The 15,957-nt window shown below is 38.7% G+C and overlaps 1 protein-coding gene across 4 annotated transcripts in view; it reads left to right on the top strand.

Annotated features, from left to right (window-relative positions):
* The window catches only part of KYNU (kynureninase), a 58,629-nt gene that overhangs the window by 19,688 nt on the left and 22,984 nt on the right, over positions 1–15,957 (top strand). For 3 of the 4 annotated variants that reach the window (XM_018078847.3, XM_008926267.4, XM_018078845.3), the window contains exons 5-10: positions 3,537–3,598; positions 4,942–5,013; positions 6,547–6,621; positions 7,957–8,103; positions 14,204–14,302; positions 15,073–15,146. In XM_018078847.3, coding sequence (XP_017934336.2) covers positions 3,537–3,598; positions 4,942–5,013; positions 6,547–6,621; positions 7,957–8,103; positions 14,204–14,302; positions 15,073–15,146 — 529 coding nt within the window. The remainder of the gene's footprint in view (positions 1–3,536; positions 3,599–4,941; positions 5,014–6,546; positions 6,622–7,956; positions 8,104–14,203; positions 14,303–15,072; positions 15,147–15,957) is intronic. The other variant, XM_018078846.3, reaches the window with a different exon arrangement.

Here is a 15,957-nt window from a genome sequence, read left to right as displayed (position 1 = left end):
AACCACACTGAACTTATTACAATTTTCTTCATTGTAAATGAATATTTAAAAATATTCTATACAAATTTTTACTGAGGTCACACTACCACTAACCTAGTTTTTGTTTTTAAATTTCTTTCCTGGGAAGTGTTTTGTTGTTTTGTTGTTTTCCTCAGAAGTATGTGGAATGTTAACATTATCAGCTTAGATTTTGTTCTCCAGGTTTTTTGGGACTTTGTTTAATTGAACTATAAAATATGTTTTGGGCTTAAATCTGGCCCTCAAATTTATGTTCAGGGTTTTATTTAGATAATATCCTCATAGCTTTTTTAAAGATTTAGGTGAGTGATTCTTGGAATGCAAATGAATTAATAATTCCCGAATAATGGATGCATTGTAATAAATTCTGATATATAAAATTGTAGGTAATAGTGAAGTGGCTGAGACAATAAATGTAGGAAAAAATGTTAAGGTAAAATGCTCTTTTCCAATGTGGTATTTTGTAGAATCACAGAACAGTTTGGGTTGGAGGGGATCTTAAAAATCATCTAGTTCCAATCCCCCAATTTATGTTTAAGTGCTGTTTTCCTACGAGGTGTAATCTTGATTATGTATGAGTTGAATGAACTCTGAATTTCCTTTTTTAGTGAATTTTATTTAATAATAATAATATAATAATATTATTATATAACAGAATTTTACAGTGTTTTTTACTCAGTATTGAATATATTATGGAGGAGGGGGAAGAATTGTCATTTCTCACTCTAAGCAGCAGTAAGAAGTAAAACCATTTGGTGAGATTTATTCAGGAATGGACCAAAGACTGTAAAACACCTTTGCCTGTTTAATGGTTTATAGTGCTCGAACACCTTGCTTATTAAATGCAGTCACATTTTCTTGTTCAATGAAAGTTACAGTAGTAAATACATTGTGAAATGAAGAGTCAAGGTCAATGGAGGCCAAAGCTCTTTTTCTGTGCTCACACCGAGTGGCACAACGCAGTGAAGGCAATCTCTGCTTCTCCTACTAGACTTTATTAAAACATTACAACCTTGGCAGGATCACCTTCTGATGGAACAAGATTAACTGTATGGCTGCTGCTGCACGATGTGCTCGGGCAGGTCTCTGTTGAGGGAAGACTGAATGCTGAGCAGATTTGCAGTGACTTTGAGTGATAAGAATTATTCGAAATAACCAAAATGTTTTCTAAATTGGGGCCCTTAGCCTTTTTCCAATCATTTTACAAAATGCTTTCTACTTACTCCATTGAGGATCAGCCTTCCACAGCAGTCAGAGAGGAGAAGGATGGCAGTGTCTGCCTAACACAATCATAATTGTCTCTGAAGCTGTACTTTGCAAATGCTGCTTCCTTTTATTAAAGAGGAGATTTATCACGCAGAACATACAGGTTTTAGCCTGTCTTGGAGATATGGTATAAAGTTAGGAAATAAGGAAAGCAAACATAATTTTGTCTCCCGTGTGCCGGGTCTTTGAATATTCTAATAGGTTAATTGGATCATAGGAAGGTTGTTTTCTGAAACGCAGTGCAGGTTATAAAGGATAACAGTTTTCCAATGACACGGATGAGGTTTGTTTTGTGGGCATGAAATTCAATAATGGAAAGCTTTTAATAAATATATAATTTACGGAAGACCAAGACTTACATGACAAATGTAGTGTCATATTTAATTTGGGATGGTAGCATGCAGCTAAAAGGGATCTACACATTAACCATTTGTTCTATAGGGAAGCAGTACAGCAGGCAGAGGATTGCTTGTGCAGAATTTGCTGGGAAAGCCACAGATTTCATGGAAGGAGCAGAGGGAGAAATAAGAACAATACCATTTCCTGATGCTGTCCCTTTTTTCAGCCTCAAGAGTTCCATAGCAATATTAAGACTGCAAATAATACTGTTTTGAGCTGCAATCACTCTGTCTAGCTGTCTTCTATATCTGCAAGAGAACAGCCACAAGGTGACCTCTTCCAGCAGCATGGATCCTGCAGATGCAGTGCTATCAGAGGGAAGAAAAGAAAGCAAATGAGAGGAGTTTAAGTGAGGAAAAGATCTTATTTTTGCCTATGTTCTTTATATATTTCTTTACACAAGAAATATATATTTCTTTGTGGTGTCTGAGGGAGGGAACTTATTCACAACATCTCTTTTTCCTCATGGCTCATCCCTGGACAGGTCCTCCAGAGTCCCTGACAACTATTGCCAAAGCTTTCTGTCCAAAACTTGGAGATTTCAGCAGCACATAGAAAGGCCCTTGAACACCTCAATGAGGATGGTTCTTGGCTGCTCCTGTGCTGGCAGAAGCTGAGGCCTGCTTGGGAAGGATTTGTTGACACTTCTTAACTATAGATTTCTGTGTTCTTTGTATTTGCTTGTGTCAAGGTCAGCCCATGGTTACACCTTTTTGCTACATTGGCAAAGTGTGAACCTAAACTCTGTAGGATATGGTTAGAGTGTCTCTCTGCTTCTGCTGCCTTTTTCCTGTGTTATTTTTGATCTTGTGCACCCTCAACAGCATGGACAGGAGAAACCCAGGACTCACCTCTCCATTTTTTGTGGAACTCCCCTTACCCTTTTTACCCCAATATCGTGTTTTATGTCCCCTTCGTTGATCTCCAGTGTGGCTCCTGTCCTCCCTGCCTGCTTACACTTGTCCTCATCCCTCTCTGTCCACAACCTCTCCCCACCTCTGGTGAACTCCACATCTGGGTGATGTTTAGGGCAAGGTGCATGAGCTTATGTCCCAGCTGAAGAAAACTCGAAACATGGATTTGTCTCAAGAGTGAATTACTTCTTTTCAACAACAGACGTCAGGTGAACCAGAAAGAAACAGGAATTAATTTTCTCCATATCTCAGTGGCTCCTTGACCAACACACAGTCTCTTGACTCGCCTGAAGTTTTTCACCAGGGCTTGATAAGCACTGGAGAATTTTTTACTAAATACTTTGTAATAACAATTAGTTGTTACTCCATTAGTTCTAGCTGTTATTAGTCTCCTGGGAGTGATGTAGATATGGCTTGTAGTGATGCCGTTGCATTAATAATGGTCTGTTATATTCAATGGGTCAATTTTGCTTGTTTTTTTTTTATTGGGAATGAGATTTAGCTTGACATTACAGTAACCACTTACCATAGGTGATTATCTCTATGTTTTCTGAGTTGTGTTGCGTATGAACTTCTGACAAAAATAAGCCTTCAAGTCTTGCTTTACGTACAGACTTCTGACCTGATTTGTCTGAGGTATTCATGATAATAAATCCACCAGTGCTTTGCTGGGAAGTGGAAATACTTCATTGTTTGTTGTTTTCTGTGGCTGACCTGAAAAAATAAATATTTTCCTGCCAGTGTAGTGTAGTGAGTCAGACAAGAAATCTTTTTACTTCATTCTGATGACACCTCAAACATTCATTTCCTTTCTAGTCTTTTAGAGACTTCGACTGAACACATACTTTTGCTTTCTCACCACCTGTACTAGATTTTTCTGAAATTTTCAAGAAAACCTCCAAGCAGTATTTTTTATGTTTTATCTTCTTATTATTTCAGGGGCCCAAAGACACGAAGTAGCCTTAATGAATGGGCTGACTGTTAACTTGCACCTCCTGATGGTATGTCTTTATGATGTATATTTGATATTGTGTTGACAAGTATTTTTCTCCTTTCTTTGTGTATGTAAGCAAAGTGCTTTCTGAAGACCTCACAGAGACAGACCTGGGTGACAGACTAACTTCTTTTAAGCCTTGGGAGTTGTATCTTGAATAATGTATGTGCAAGACCTGGCCTCACTCAATACTAAGCAGAAAAGCTGGACAGAAAAATATTTTCAAGGACTTTGGATGGGAAGTTTGAGCTGCTCTCACGTGTGTTGTATGTTAGTCACCAAATGAGACCTTATTATTTAAGGAACATTTACAAGTAATTTTTCAGATTTCAATTTCACACCAAATTTCGAAGTTCAGGAAACAAGAGCTCAACTGTGAGCAAGACAAAGCTGTAATTTCAGTCAAACTTTTAAACAAAAGATAGTAGAGTGAAACTGTTTTATATATACCTAAATTTTGGTAGAGTATTTTGATTTGTATTACATAGTGGCCATAAGTGTGTCTTATTTATGCTCAGGTGCCTCTGTCTCTGGTTCTCTAGTATTTACAAAGATTTGGTTCAACTGAGTGTAGATGTGAAGCTTTGTTTTGAGTGATTCACACAAAAAGGTTTATCCCTTGAATCTGCTCCTCTGTGAAATGTCTCTGACCTTTGTTAAGATGGCAGGGTGGGGGTAAGTACAAACCAACTCACTTGGCTACTCTGCCCTGAATCAGGTGCACCAAAGTCAGACCTGTCCCAAATTTCTTGAATACACAGTCCATGCAGAGCTTTGTGTAACCCAGACTTGAGCTGGAGGACTTGTGAGTCTCCTACTAGTCCTCTTGGCATGGTGGCCAGCCCAGCGTGCCTTCACATGAGGAACTAAGAAGGAAAGACCATCCTGAAGGTGCTTTGGAGAAGGCAAAGGTCTTTGCAGAAGGCTTAGTCCTTTGGTCAGAGTTGTTTCAGAGTGAGGGATGATTCAGTGATTAATATTTTAGTGCAGGAATGAAAATCCAGTTCTTTTTCACTGTTTGCTATCGGCTGCTGCTTTTGCTTCCTGGATGGAGCTGGATAAAATCCCAGCTTCCCTGACTGTAGTCAAAGCTTTACTGTTGATTCCTGTTAAGTGCAAGTTTTCACTGCTGGATTTTTGTGGCCTTTGTTATGGATACATGAAATACAGTATTATAACACTTTCCTACTTTGATAAATGTTATATGGACAAAGAAATATTTGTAATTTCTGGGGGATTCTCTGTAAGTCTACATGAAAGTAAAGCAGTCTTTATTAAGTCATATGCTGAGAGCATCTCTCTTATCTCTGCTTAGATACATTTCAACATAATTTTTTTCTTCCTTAACAGCTATCTTTCTTTAAGCCTACTCCAAGACGCTATAAAATTCTTCTAGAAGCAAGAGCTTTTCCCTCTGACCATGTAAGAAATTAATAATTCACCATATTTGTATTATTAATCATATTTTTCCAAAGAATATCAGTAGTATGATTTGAATATTTATTAGCTCATCTTGTCCAAGTAACATTACAATAAAAAAATCTGTCAGAAGCCTTTGAGCTCAGCATATTTTACAGATCGTAGCTTTATTCCTTCTGTTCAAATAAAAAGTGCTACAAGAGGAAAAGATTGAATGGGTGCATTGATTTATTAGTCTTTTTAAAGACATTGAGCAAACTACTGGCCTAAATCAACTAAAGTTGTAAATGTTTTATTAATTCTTGTTGCTGTTTTACTTTATGAAACCAAATCAATACAAACTCACAACATTAACACTTATATATCCCCAGACAGAGATGGAAATGTTTGTTCTTAGCACTTTAGATTACTAGTTCAAACATCATTTGTCTGCTATAAAATAGGAGACAATAGCCCGTGCATGAGAGCTTGCAGCAAATTAATCTTTGGGTTTGTGGCCCACTGCTACTTTATCATCAACGCCATCAACTCGTGGAAATTGATAACGAATTTGATCTCTAAGGTGTGATAAAAGTGGCTCGAGCTACTAATGGGTTTATTTGTAGCAAACATGGTGGCACAGATGTATAAACCTCAAATTGCTTCTATTCTAAGTAATGTTTATATTAATCCCACATTTGTTCCAGGCACACTTGTGTGCTTGGACTCCATCTTCCTAAATTTCTACAGCAGTTCAGTAATAATCTCTGCAACTGCCACTGCTTCAGCTCCTGTTGTGAAATTTTAAACTACTTCATACCGTTATTTGATGATTGTTATTTGATCCCCAGAATCGTTATTGATAAAATTGGCAGATAGGATTTTCAAAATATTATGAGAGTTTAAAGCTCTTATTTCCTGCCAGCTGTGCAGCAAATAGAAGAGGTTAGAATAGCACAGGACCATATGTATGTGCTGGCCAAACCTCATTTGTGTAGGCAGCAGGGCATTGTGACAGCCTGGGATTGAGTGTGTGTGACCAAGAAAAGTGGGTACCCAGGGCTTTACAGAAGTGATACTCAGTCTTCTCCTTTGCTGTTATCCATGAAAGATTGGCTTTCTGGCGAAGAAAAAGGTAAAGCACATCCTCCATCACATTATAGAACATTATGGTTTAGGTTGGAAGAGACCTTAAAGATCACCTCGTTCCAACCCTCCAAACGTGGGCAGGGATGACACCCACTAGATCAGGCTACTCAGGGCCCCACTCCACCCTCATTCTGCTCCATGAACTTATCCTGTAGGATTTAGGCTTTGACTTCTCACTCAAAAGTTCTTGCAGTCTTATATGAATTAAATTTGTGTCTTTTTTAATCCAAAGGAAATCCGGAAACTTTTCAGTGAAGTTGGATTATGCTTTCAAAGCATTACTTTCAGTGAAAGGCAAGGCATCTGAATTCCTGTTTGAAGTTCTGATGTGTTTGTCCTTTTTTTTTTTCCTTTTAGTTGTATATCATGTATTTGTGTTAATGTTGTCTGTGTGGAATTCTCTTCCAGTATGCTGTTGAGTCCCAGCTTCGACTGCACGGGCTGGATGTGGAGAAAAGCATGATCCTGCTGCAGCCACGGCAGGTTGGTGAGGAATATGTCAGTTCTACTTGCTGTCACTAAGGGCAGAAACATATTTCATGTGAAAGTAGGGCATATATTCTCAAATATTTTAGTGTCTGCCTGCAGAAGTTATAATTTGTATTAAAACTCTTTAGGGAAAATTTATGAATCGTGTGGTCTGTTTCAGGGTATATTTTTTGACATTAACCCCCATTTTATAATTGCTGATTCAATAGTTAATTTTCCTGGAACAACAACAACAAAAAGGTTATTTTCCCTATTTTTCCTGTTTGCAAAAACCAACAGCACAGTGAGTCACCTGCAAAATATAGTAACTCATTGAGAAAGTCCATTGTCCTCTGAACGTCCTAAGGTAAGAGATTGCCATAACACGAGCAACACTGTCTGTATCAGCACAGACTGAGAGAAAGGTCTGCTCTGAGTAATATGCAATTCAGATTAATTTGAAAGGCTGCCTCGCTTCACTTCTGCAGCATTAAGAACTTTGTCACCTAACTATAAACTGAGGGTGACCTTTTGCTTCTGAGATCTGAGTCATCTTGTGAGTAAAGAGCCCACTCCTGAATGCTTGATAGATTTGCAGAGATTGTTGAGATAATAACAGTCCCTTGCAATTCAACCATCTTGCCCAAGCTCTTTTCAGTAACCAGTCTAATTTAATTCTAGGTTTTCACTGCCTAATTGATCCCTAGGTGGTGGTATGTTTTACAAGATCTCTTGCTAGGAAGACAGGAGGAGGATGGGGCAGTAATTTTCCTATAAAGAATCAAAAATGAGGTGTTTTTTTTTCCTTTTGGTTGAAATTTTTCTGTATTTAATGACCATAGGTTTGGGGATTTTTGTGCTTTTGATGATGTGAGACATTGTTTTCGAAACATAAATATGGCAGGTTTATAATAGCTTCCTGTGGGATACCAAGTTTATTAAAAAAGTGCATAGTGAAAGTGATAGACAACTTTCAAGACTTGTGGGTGTCACAAATTTCAAATGCCACTTAAAAATCATTAGATATTCTGTTTGCACCAGGAATTTTTTGTTGTAAATTAAAACTGTCAGAAATATTAGAAAGTATAAAGCATGTTAGAACATGAATTGAATAGACTTTTTATAACTGGCACCTTCAAGACTCATTTGCTAATGATTTTTTTTGAGGTTACTTGCTCATAGGCTACTTCATAGCACTACCTTTGTACATCATTACCATGCTAAGGATTTGCTTTTGATCTCCTTATGGAAGCAGCGTGGCTCATGGTAAAATATAGATTATGAAATAAGGACTGACAGTTTCATTACTGCCAGAGTTGATGTAAAATGTGTGCTTTAACTTTGTTTTAGGGGGAGGAGACCTTGAGGACTGAAGATATCCTTGCTGTAATTGAGAAGGAAGGGGACTCTATTGCTGTCATTATGTTCAGTGGGGTTCAGTACTACACAGGACAGTTGTTTGACATCCCTAGAATAACAAAGGCTGGCCAAAAAAAGGTAGGACTGCTCCAGATTCATCCTCTTAACACCACTTTTAGATCAGTTTTCTGTGTGATATATTTTTAATTTCTACTAATTTTTGGTAACAAAACGTGGAATTTTGTGTGACTGGTAAAATGTAAAAGCATTGTGTGCCTTTATCCTTTGGAGGCTGTGTGCTGCAAGAAGAAACAGCAGTTAGAGCAATCTTGCAGGTGAGTCTTAACCTATATGGAAAGATAATTCATGACTATTAACTTATACCTGGCTTTTCTTGAAGGATGGAGTATCAACAGTTTCAGTGCAGAAGGAGGAGGAGGTAACCACAGATGTAATCTCTCTATAAAAGTTAGTTTGTGTTAGATTTCTGCTTTATTTGGCAGACTTTCATGATTTTCCTCCTTTCCCGCTGCCATGTTATGGCAGTTTCTGCCCCCAGTGGGTAGGGAGGGGAGTTCCCCATGGAACCAGTACTGCTCAGACTAGGCTGATGAGTTTTCAGGAGACAGGCACAATGTGGAGCACATCAACATCACAAGATGACTGTTTTTTAGTGAGGATTCAGCCTTTGGAGCTTGTAGGCTCTGTGGACATAGCTGTAAAACTCTTTAACCATCTCAATTGCCTTAGGAATCCAGGAAAAAATAGTTTTTAATTAAGTCACGTTATCAACAGGAGGTGACCAGACTTTCCATAGTGGCAGCCTTTTGCTGAATGCTCCTTATCTCACACAAGATTAAATCACTCAAGGGTAAACTTACTCAGTATCCCTGGATTTTTGGCAAACCAGCTAACCCTTTATATTTGATGGTTTAACTCTCTGGAGAGGTTCCTGGCTCACAACAGGCTATACATCTTCTGCTGCTGTAGGTTTGGCAGTGGAAATTTTTCTGGAGGTCGGGGCATAAGTTATGCTGCTGGAAAGTGATGGTAAGGTCCCCCCTGGGAGAGCAGAGCAGGTGTGAGAGCTAGTGCATGGCCCATGGGATATAAAAAGGGAATGTTCTCACAGAGCAGCACCTGGCAACAAAATTGGTGCTAAAAACAGTACAAAACAAAACCAACTTCTGAAGTGGATGTAGAAAACCAAGGGAAAAAAGAAATGGAGGGAGTCAGCTGCAGGGGGAAATGGTGTTGTGTATTAGCTCTAAAAGCAACACTGTTATAGTGCTTTCTTGGAGGGTCTTCCAGCACTTTGCTGACCACAAATAATCATAAAACTATGCTGACATGTCAGAAAGGGAAGACAGGTTATTAACAGGATGATGCCACCCACTGCTCTACTCTCTCACACTCCTGGTGGCAGAAAAGCTTTCATTCAACCACCAACACCTACGTGCCTTCAGTGCTGCTTCCCTGAAATCTGCTCCGTGATGTGTCTGAAAGGTGTCTGACAGAGAGAAATCTTTCTTCTCTTCTATAAACATGAACGACCTGGGAATAGCCTATCATTTCACCACCTCCCTAAAAATGCTCTCTGGACTGTGGGATGTGGGCTTGGATGAGTGGAAGTGATGTGGTTTCACTGAAAGCTATAAACTACCCTGAAGGGGTTGAGAACCTGTGTCCTGGGGAAGAGTGGTCACTTATAGTTTATTACATAGAGTAAAAATGGATTTGATTTTTATGATATCTGAGGAGATAACCAGGCATTCGTGGAGAGAGATTAAAATTTCTATAAGGCAGTGCAAATAAAAATATTAACTCAGGGGTATGTGCTTCCACACGGATACACACAAAACCACTGCACACTTTATACAGAGACTGCATCATGTTACTGAAGAGGAGAACAATTTCTGACAGCTGTTCATCATTCCAGCAGGCACAGGTAAATGTCAAAGGCCTGTTTCCACCTGCATGCCTGTTAGGGGTGCTATAAGTAGACCTGAATCTCTTCCTCCAAGATTTTTCAAAAGTGGGGGGACCCTAACAGATTTAATTACCAGTCTCTTTGTGGTTTGAGTGTGTAGGACTGGGATATCCAGGTAGATACACGGCTTAAAATGTCATTAGTATCTTGAAAAAGCAAAACTAATTCAACCTGAAGAACTGTTTGAGTACCCTTAAGGCTTGGAAAACATGAGCCAGCCCTGTTTTTAATTCCCTCCTGTCAGATACACTCAACTCATTGTCCTTATGGATTCTGCCCTGGGGTTAAGTAATTGTTTATATGTTTATACAAATCCACTATGTAACAGACTCTTATACCACACTTAAACGTCTGCATATTGTAAATATTTACTTGAATAGCCACAGAATCAGCAATTCATGAAGAGTTTCTCTCTTAATATTGGTAAGAGCTATTCCTGCACCCTGCTGCTTCTCTTAATCTCAGAACTTCTGGTTATCAAAAAGCCCCAAATGGGGGATCTTCAAAAAAAATTGTCTCCTCTCCCCTTTCCCCAGGTCAGAGCTGATGTTTGGAGCTGCTGTTGGATTAGAGGAGAATGAAATCAGCTTCTAAAGCAGAGTAATTAGCATCTATGTATCTATAAGTTTAATTGGACTTAAAGACTATATGTCCTTCAAGAGCTTCTGGATCCGATGAAAACAGTATTGTCTTATACATATTTGCACAGAAAGACTGGAAGTCCTTTTAAAATATATTTTGAAAGAAGATAAGACTGAAAAGCCATGTTTAGAGCAAAAATGCAAGGTTCTCCTTCCCAGTGGTGAAGGGTGGTGAATGACCCTGTGCTCCTGAACAGAAAATAGGTTGGGGAGCGCTGACAAGTAAACGACTCAGAAGGCAAAAATACAAGGTGAAAATGTCATTCAAGAAAAAGAGAGGGAAAAAAATCACTTGTCAGACAGTATATTAGAGAGAAAAGTCCTACACAGATGGTCTTAATAATTCTTTTAATGTACAACTGAAATAAAATCCCGCAGTGTTGTGCCCTATCAGGTCTTGGAGAGAGATTTGAGCTGTGAGCTCTGGAGGTCTGGAAAATGTCCTAGGATTCTTGAGGTCAATCATTTATGAATTAAGTTACTGATTTCCTTTTACATTTTTTAAGCCAATTTCCTAAGTTCTCTACGTACATTAAGATTCCTCCCAGAGTGAAAGCTCTGCACATAGACAGCTTCATTAAGTCATTAAATATTAAATGAACTAAATTAAGCTTGAAAAATTACCTCAGGCTATTTTTCCATCTAAGGTCTCTCAGATAAATCAAAATTACTACATATTGTGCAAGAGACTCATCAGCAGGCTGAGGAGGATGTAACAGTTTTCCTTGTTTCATACTTTTGAGCTTGCTTTAGAGGATGGAGGGGGCTGAGTCGTTTTCTTCTTCTGCAAGTTAAGAAATGGCTGACTTTTAGGAGACTCTACCTTTCAAATACAATTTTCATTTCATAAGTTATATTGTACTTTCCACTGACTCTGTACCGTTATGTAAAATATTTTAATCTCTTGAGTTCCCAGTAGGAAGAGCTTTAAGATCCTTCATCTTCATTTCTTTTCCCGTCTCTCTTTCTAAATGTCCCCGCTTTGCCGGTGTGAAGCTGTCATTTCTCTCCCTCTCTCCAAATGTCATTGTCCATGCTGAGTTGTTACCTGCTGGTTATCAGCAGCTACCCAGACACTTTGCAGAAATGACTTTTAGATGTTGGAACGGAGCGGAAGAGGCAGGGGAGAGCACACGTCCTCTCCCTCGCCCGGAGCAGATGGAGAGCTCTGTTTTTCCCCCAGTCTGGGGAAGCGCTGTTCCCACGCAGTCCTGGTTCTGCGTGGCTTGTGCAGGGAGAGCTGTTTCAGTTTGTTTTACTTTTTCCCTGCGACTTGTGTGGCTAAACATTTGCTGTTTGTGTGACTCAAGTGCCAGACACCTCCCTGGGAAAAACAAACCAGCACAACCCGTCTTGCAGACGACGACTCGAACAAACTGGTGCGAGTGGGTGTTTCTGAGACTATGCAGGAAACCTACCAGCTCTGAACCCAGATTTTCAGGCTGTGCCTCAATACTGAGTTAGAAAGTGCCCAATAGGATTTACCAGCTAATTTCAAAGCACTGGGAAGCAGTTAGAGGAGTTCAGGAGGATGACCCATGGGTGGTATGGCTGTGGGCCTCCTGTTTGAGGGCTATGAGCCCATGGTATGGGTTCAAGCTGATCTATTCCAGCCAGTGTCAGTGGCCAAGACATTTTGAACATATCAAGGTTACAGGTATAGATATGGCTGTGGAGCATCTTTATACTACCGTGACTGCAAGGCCATCCAAACTGCCACTGTCCTAAAGCATCTTGTCTTACCTCCCGTTTATGACTTACTGACAGGGAAAAGACAACTGATTTTGGCACATGACTTATAGGATCAAATTTCTTATAGGTTTTTTTCTTTGTGAGCAACTTCCATTGTTTTGTCTGTTTTGATTTTGTTATTGTACTGCCAGGCACACACATTCTGAAAGGCTCCCATCCTATTGTGTTATTCCTGGTTTCCACCAATGAATCTGTCGTAGAATTGCTTCCAAAAGTTTGTGTGGGATGTATGTACAAAGGGACACCTGTAAAGGTCTAAATCCAGTCAGCTGAAGTTCTGAAGTTAATGCCTTAAAACCTTGTGAAAACCTTCTCCTTCGCTGGCAATTTGCTTTAGTTTGCTGTAGCTTATTTCTCTGACGCCATTTTATCCCTGAATGAGAGCATTCCTATGGGAATTCAATGTGCTTCAGCCTCTCTACCTTAGCTTCACCATTTCAGTTGATCTGTTTTTACTCAGTTCTGCGTGTCCCTATGAAGTCAAGCCACCAAAGTTACTTATTGGGACTCTTATTCCAATGTTTAGATCATGCAAATACTATGGCAGTGAGTTTTCTTCCCATTGCTTTGCAGCAACTTCTTAAGCTGATAACTCCACCAAAACCTCCATTAGAATTAACGTGTCACACCTTTTTAAAATGCTGCTTCATTGAAATTGTTATCTAGTTTATACAGAAGATTAAATATACCAAAGTACTGTTTAAATAATTTAGCTAAGGCTCTCTCCATGCAAGAAACAGCAGGAGATTCTTAAAAAAAACCCTTTTGTTTTATTATTGGATGCTGATTTTTCTGAAACCTGTGCTCTCACTCCTATTCCTACCCCGCTGCTTGCAAGCAAGCTGTTTGTGTTTTAAAAGCAAAATGCAAAATAGCATTTAATTCCTAGTCCAGGAACAAAAAAAGCAGTTTTATTTCTCCGCACTTAAACAAATAGCAAACCTTGGAAGAACTTTTTAGTTTAAAAATACTGCCATCCAGTGGTTATTTCGTGTGTAAAACCTGCTTTTTTGGTCTAGGCGTCTCTGGTCGTTAGATTCCTTTCTTCCCTTTCTTTCCCTGTGCAAATTGTGGCGATGGGAAATACACCACTTTTCACAGAGGAAAGGCAGAGTTCTTCTTCTGAGGGACAAGTAAAAACATCTTTAAAGATCACTATGTTGCATAAGATTCTATCTCACCCATTTGGATTCCCAAAGAGCAAAATACTTCTAGTTTAAATATCAGTGAGACCTTCAGTAAAAGTATATGGTGGAATGTAATTGTTCATGAGTAACTGGCATCATTATGTATTTTACTACTTTGTTTCTGCATGTTGTGCCATAAAACAGGTTGTATTTATGCATTTGTTCTGAGTACTTATTTCAAATGATTCCACTTTATTGTATGATCAACATCTTAGGAATCTAAACCATATCTAGTAATAACTCAAAGCAGATGGGTCTTGATAGATTCATCATAGAAGGGTTTGGGTTTGAAGGGACCTTGAAGATCATCTATTTCCAATCTGTCTGCCATGGGCAGGGACACCTTCCACTACACCAGATTGCTCCAAGCTCTGTCCAACCTGTCCTTAGACACTTCCAGGGATGGGGCAGCCACAACTTCTCTGGGCAACCTGTGCCAGGGCCTCACCACCCTCACAGCCAAGAATTTCTAATCTCTAATCTAAATCTCTCTTTTTTTAGTTTAAGTCCATTTCTACTTGTCCTATCCCTACCTGACTTTTTACAAATAGTCACTAGATATCATGCCTATGGAGAGAGTAAGTAAAGCTCTACAGGTTTTTTTTCAAAATAACTTCATGGTGATGATTATCTTAGCAAGTAGTATAATAATCATCTCTTTCCTGCAGGGATGCCTTGTTGGATTTGACCTGGCTCACAGTGTTGGGAATGTAGAGCTTCATTTGCATGACTGGGGAGTAGATTTTGCCTGCTGGTGCTCCTACAAGGTAAAATAGATTAATTGTTGGAGACTATTTTCCATAATGTCACTTATATCATGGGTCAGCAAACAGGTCAGATGAATAAGAACTGCACCTGAACTGTTGATCAAGACTTGGCTGAACCTTTGAACCAGCCACAGTGAGGAGATGGACACTAATTTTAGTGGTGGCTTTGTTATGAGAGGTTCCAAAAACTAACAGTGGCAATGACCTACAAGGTCTTGTGAATGTGAGGTGGATGCTGGTGGTGGTTAAATATCTGCTCTGAAGCACATCCTACCCTGTGGTCACAGGATCAGAGGCTCTTCTCTTATTTCCCACACTGAGAAGGTGTCACAGCTACAGGGTTTTATGAAGTGGTCCCTAGATAAGATACTATTCTTACCCAAACTTAAATAATTTTGATCACAGAACAAGGTATCTTTAATTCCTTTGACTTCTGTTGAGATTAAGAATCGACAGATATAGACAGAGGGATTGTTTGATGACTTTGCTATATGTATTATGAAATGGAATTGTTTCAGCTGTACTTCAATTTTCTAGCCTGTTAGACTTCAATTATTGTACCTAAGCCAAGAAAGATATTTTAAAATCTAACCTGAAAAAATATATCTGCTTTTATCTACATCAGCACTTTGTGACAAACGCTAAGATCTCCAGTTAGAAACCTCTAGAAATGTTAAAATTGGTCTGTTTTGTAGAGCTGGGTGAGGGAAGAAAGGTGATATTTTACAGATAATGAGCACGACATGTACATGTTGATTTATTCTTTGCAGTATTTAAATTCTGGAGCAGGAGGCCTTGCTGGTGCCTACATTCATGAAAAGCATTCCAAGAGCGTTAAACCAACGTGAGTATTTTTCTACACCCAAATAAAAGTCCTGTGAAGTTCAAAGGGGAAAATGTCTTCCCTTTGAATCAAGATCTGAAAGTGAAATTGTGTAGATAACTAGTCTTAGAATATGGGCATGTGCATCTATGTATATATTTATAGAAACAGAAAAAAATTCCTGTTGCAAAAAAAAAAAATATCATTGGGCTAAAATTTTTTACTGATTTATTGCATCAGTGAAAAGGGCATTTAGTCAAATTGTTTATATGTCTTTGTTACTTCAGATGGGTTATTGTATGTTAATTTTAGTAAATTTTGAAATTGGTAATACACATGCTCACATCTTAAGTGCCTTTCCTTCTTGAAGTCTGCTATCAGTTCTAAACTAAGTAGAATCGTAAAAGAGAGTGTTGATAATATTAAAAACAAGTAACCTAAATCATGTCTATGAGGCTGTTTAATGTAAAGAGAATATTTAACATCTTCCTTTAAAAATGGATTTTTAAAAAATCCTTGAAGTCTCTGGGTGGTGAACAAAATCAAAGACAATTTCGACTCTGTGCCTAATAACTCTTTAGTACTGGCACGTTTTCATTAAAATTATATCCACTGGCAAAGCTAGGAAGTATTACACGGAGATCTGTGTTCTCAAAGACTGTATAATCCACAGAAAGCTGAGCTATCAACTGAGGTTAGCTGCATTAAAAAAAATACCTGTTATTTAAACCAGTATATTACTATATTCTATGTATCTATATTAAGAACAGTAGGATTAATACTTTCAATGCACTGACAAATGTAAACATTTCTGGCTGTAATACTTGGAGAA

The sequence above is a fragment of the Manacus vitellinus genome, unplaced genomic scaffold, assembly GCF_001715985.3.
Source record: "Manacus vitellinus isolate BGI_N305 unplaced genomic scaffold, ASM171598v3 scaffold_43_pilon, whole genome shotgun sequence".
In the NCBI taxonomy this organism is placed as follows: domain Eukaryota; kingdom Metazoa; phylum Chordata; class Aves; order Passeriformes; family Pipridae; genus Manacus; species Manacus vitellinus.
The sequence above is the reverse complement of the archived record's forward strand: the minus strand, read 5'-3'. Positions and strand labels throughout refer to the sequence as shown.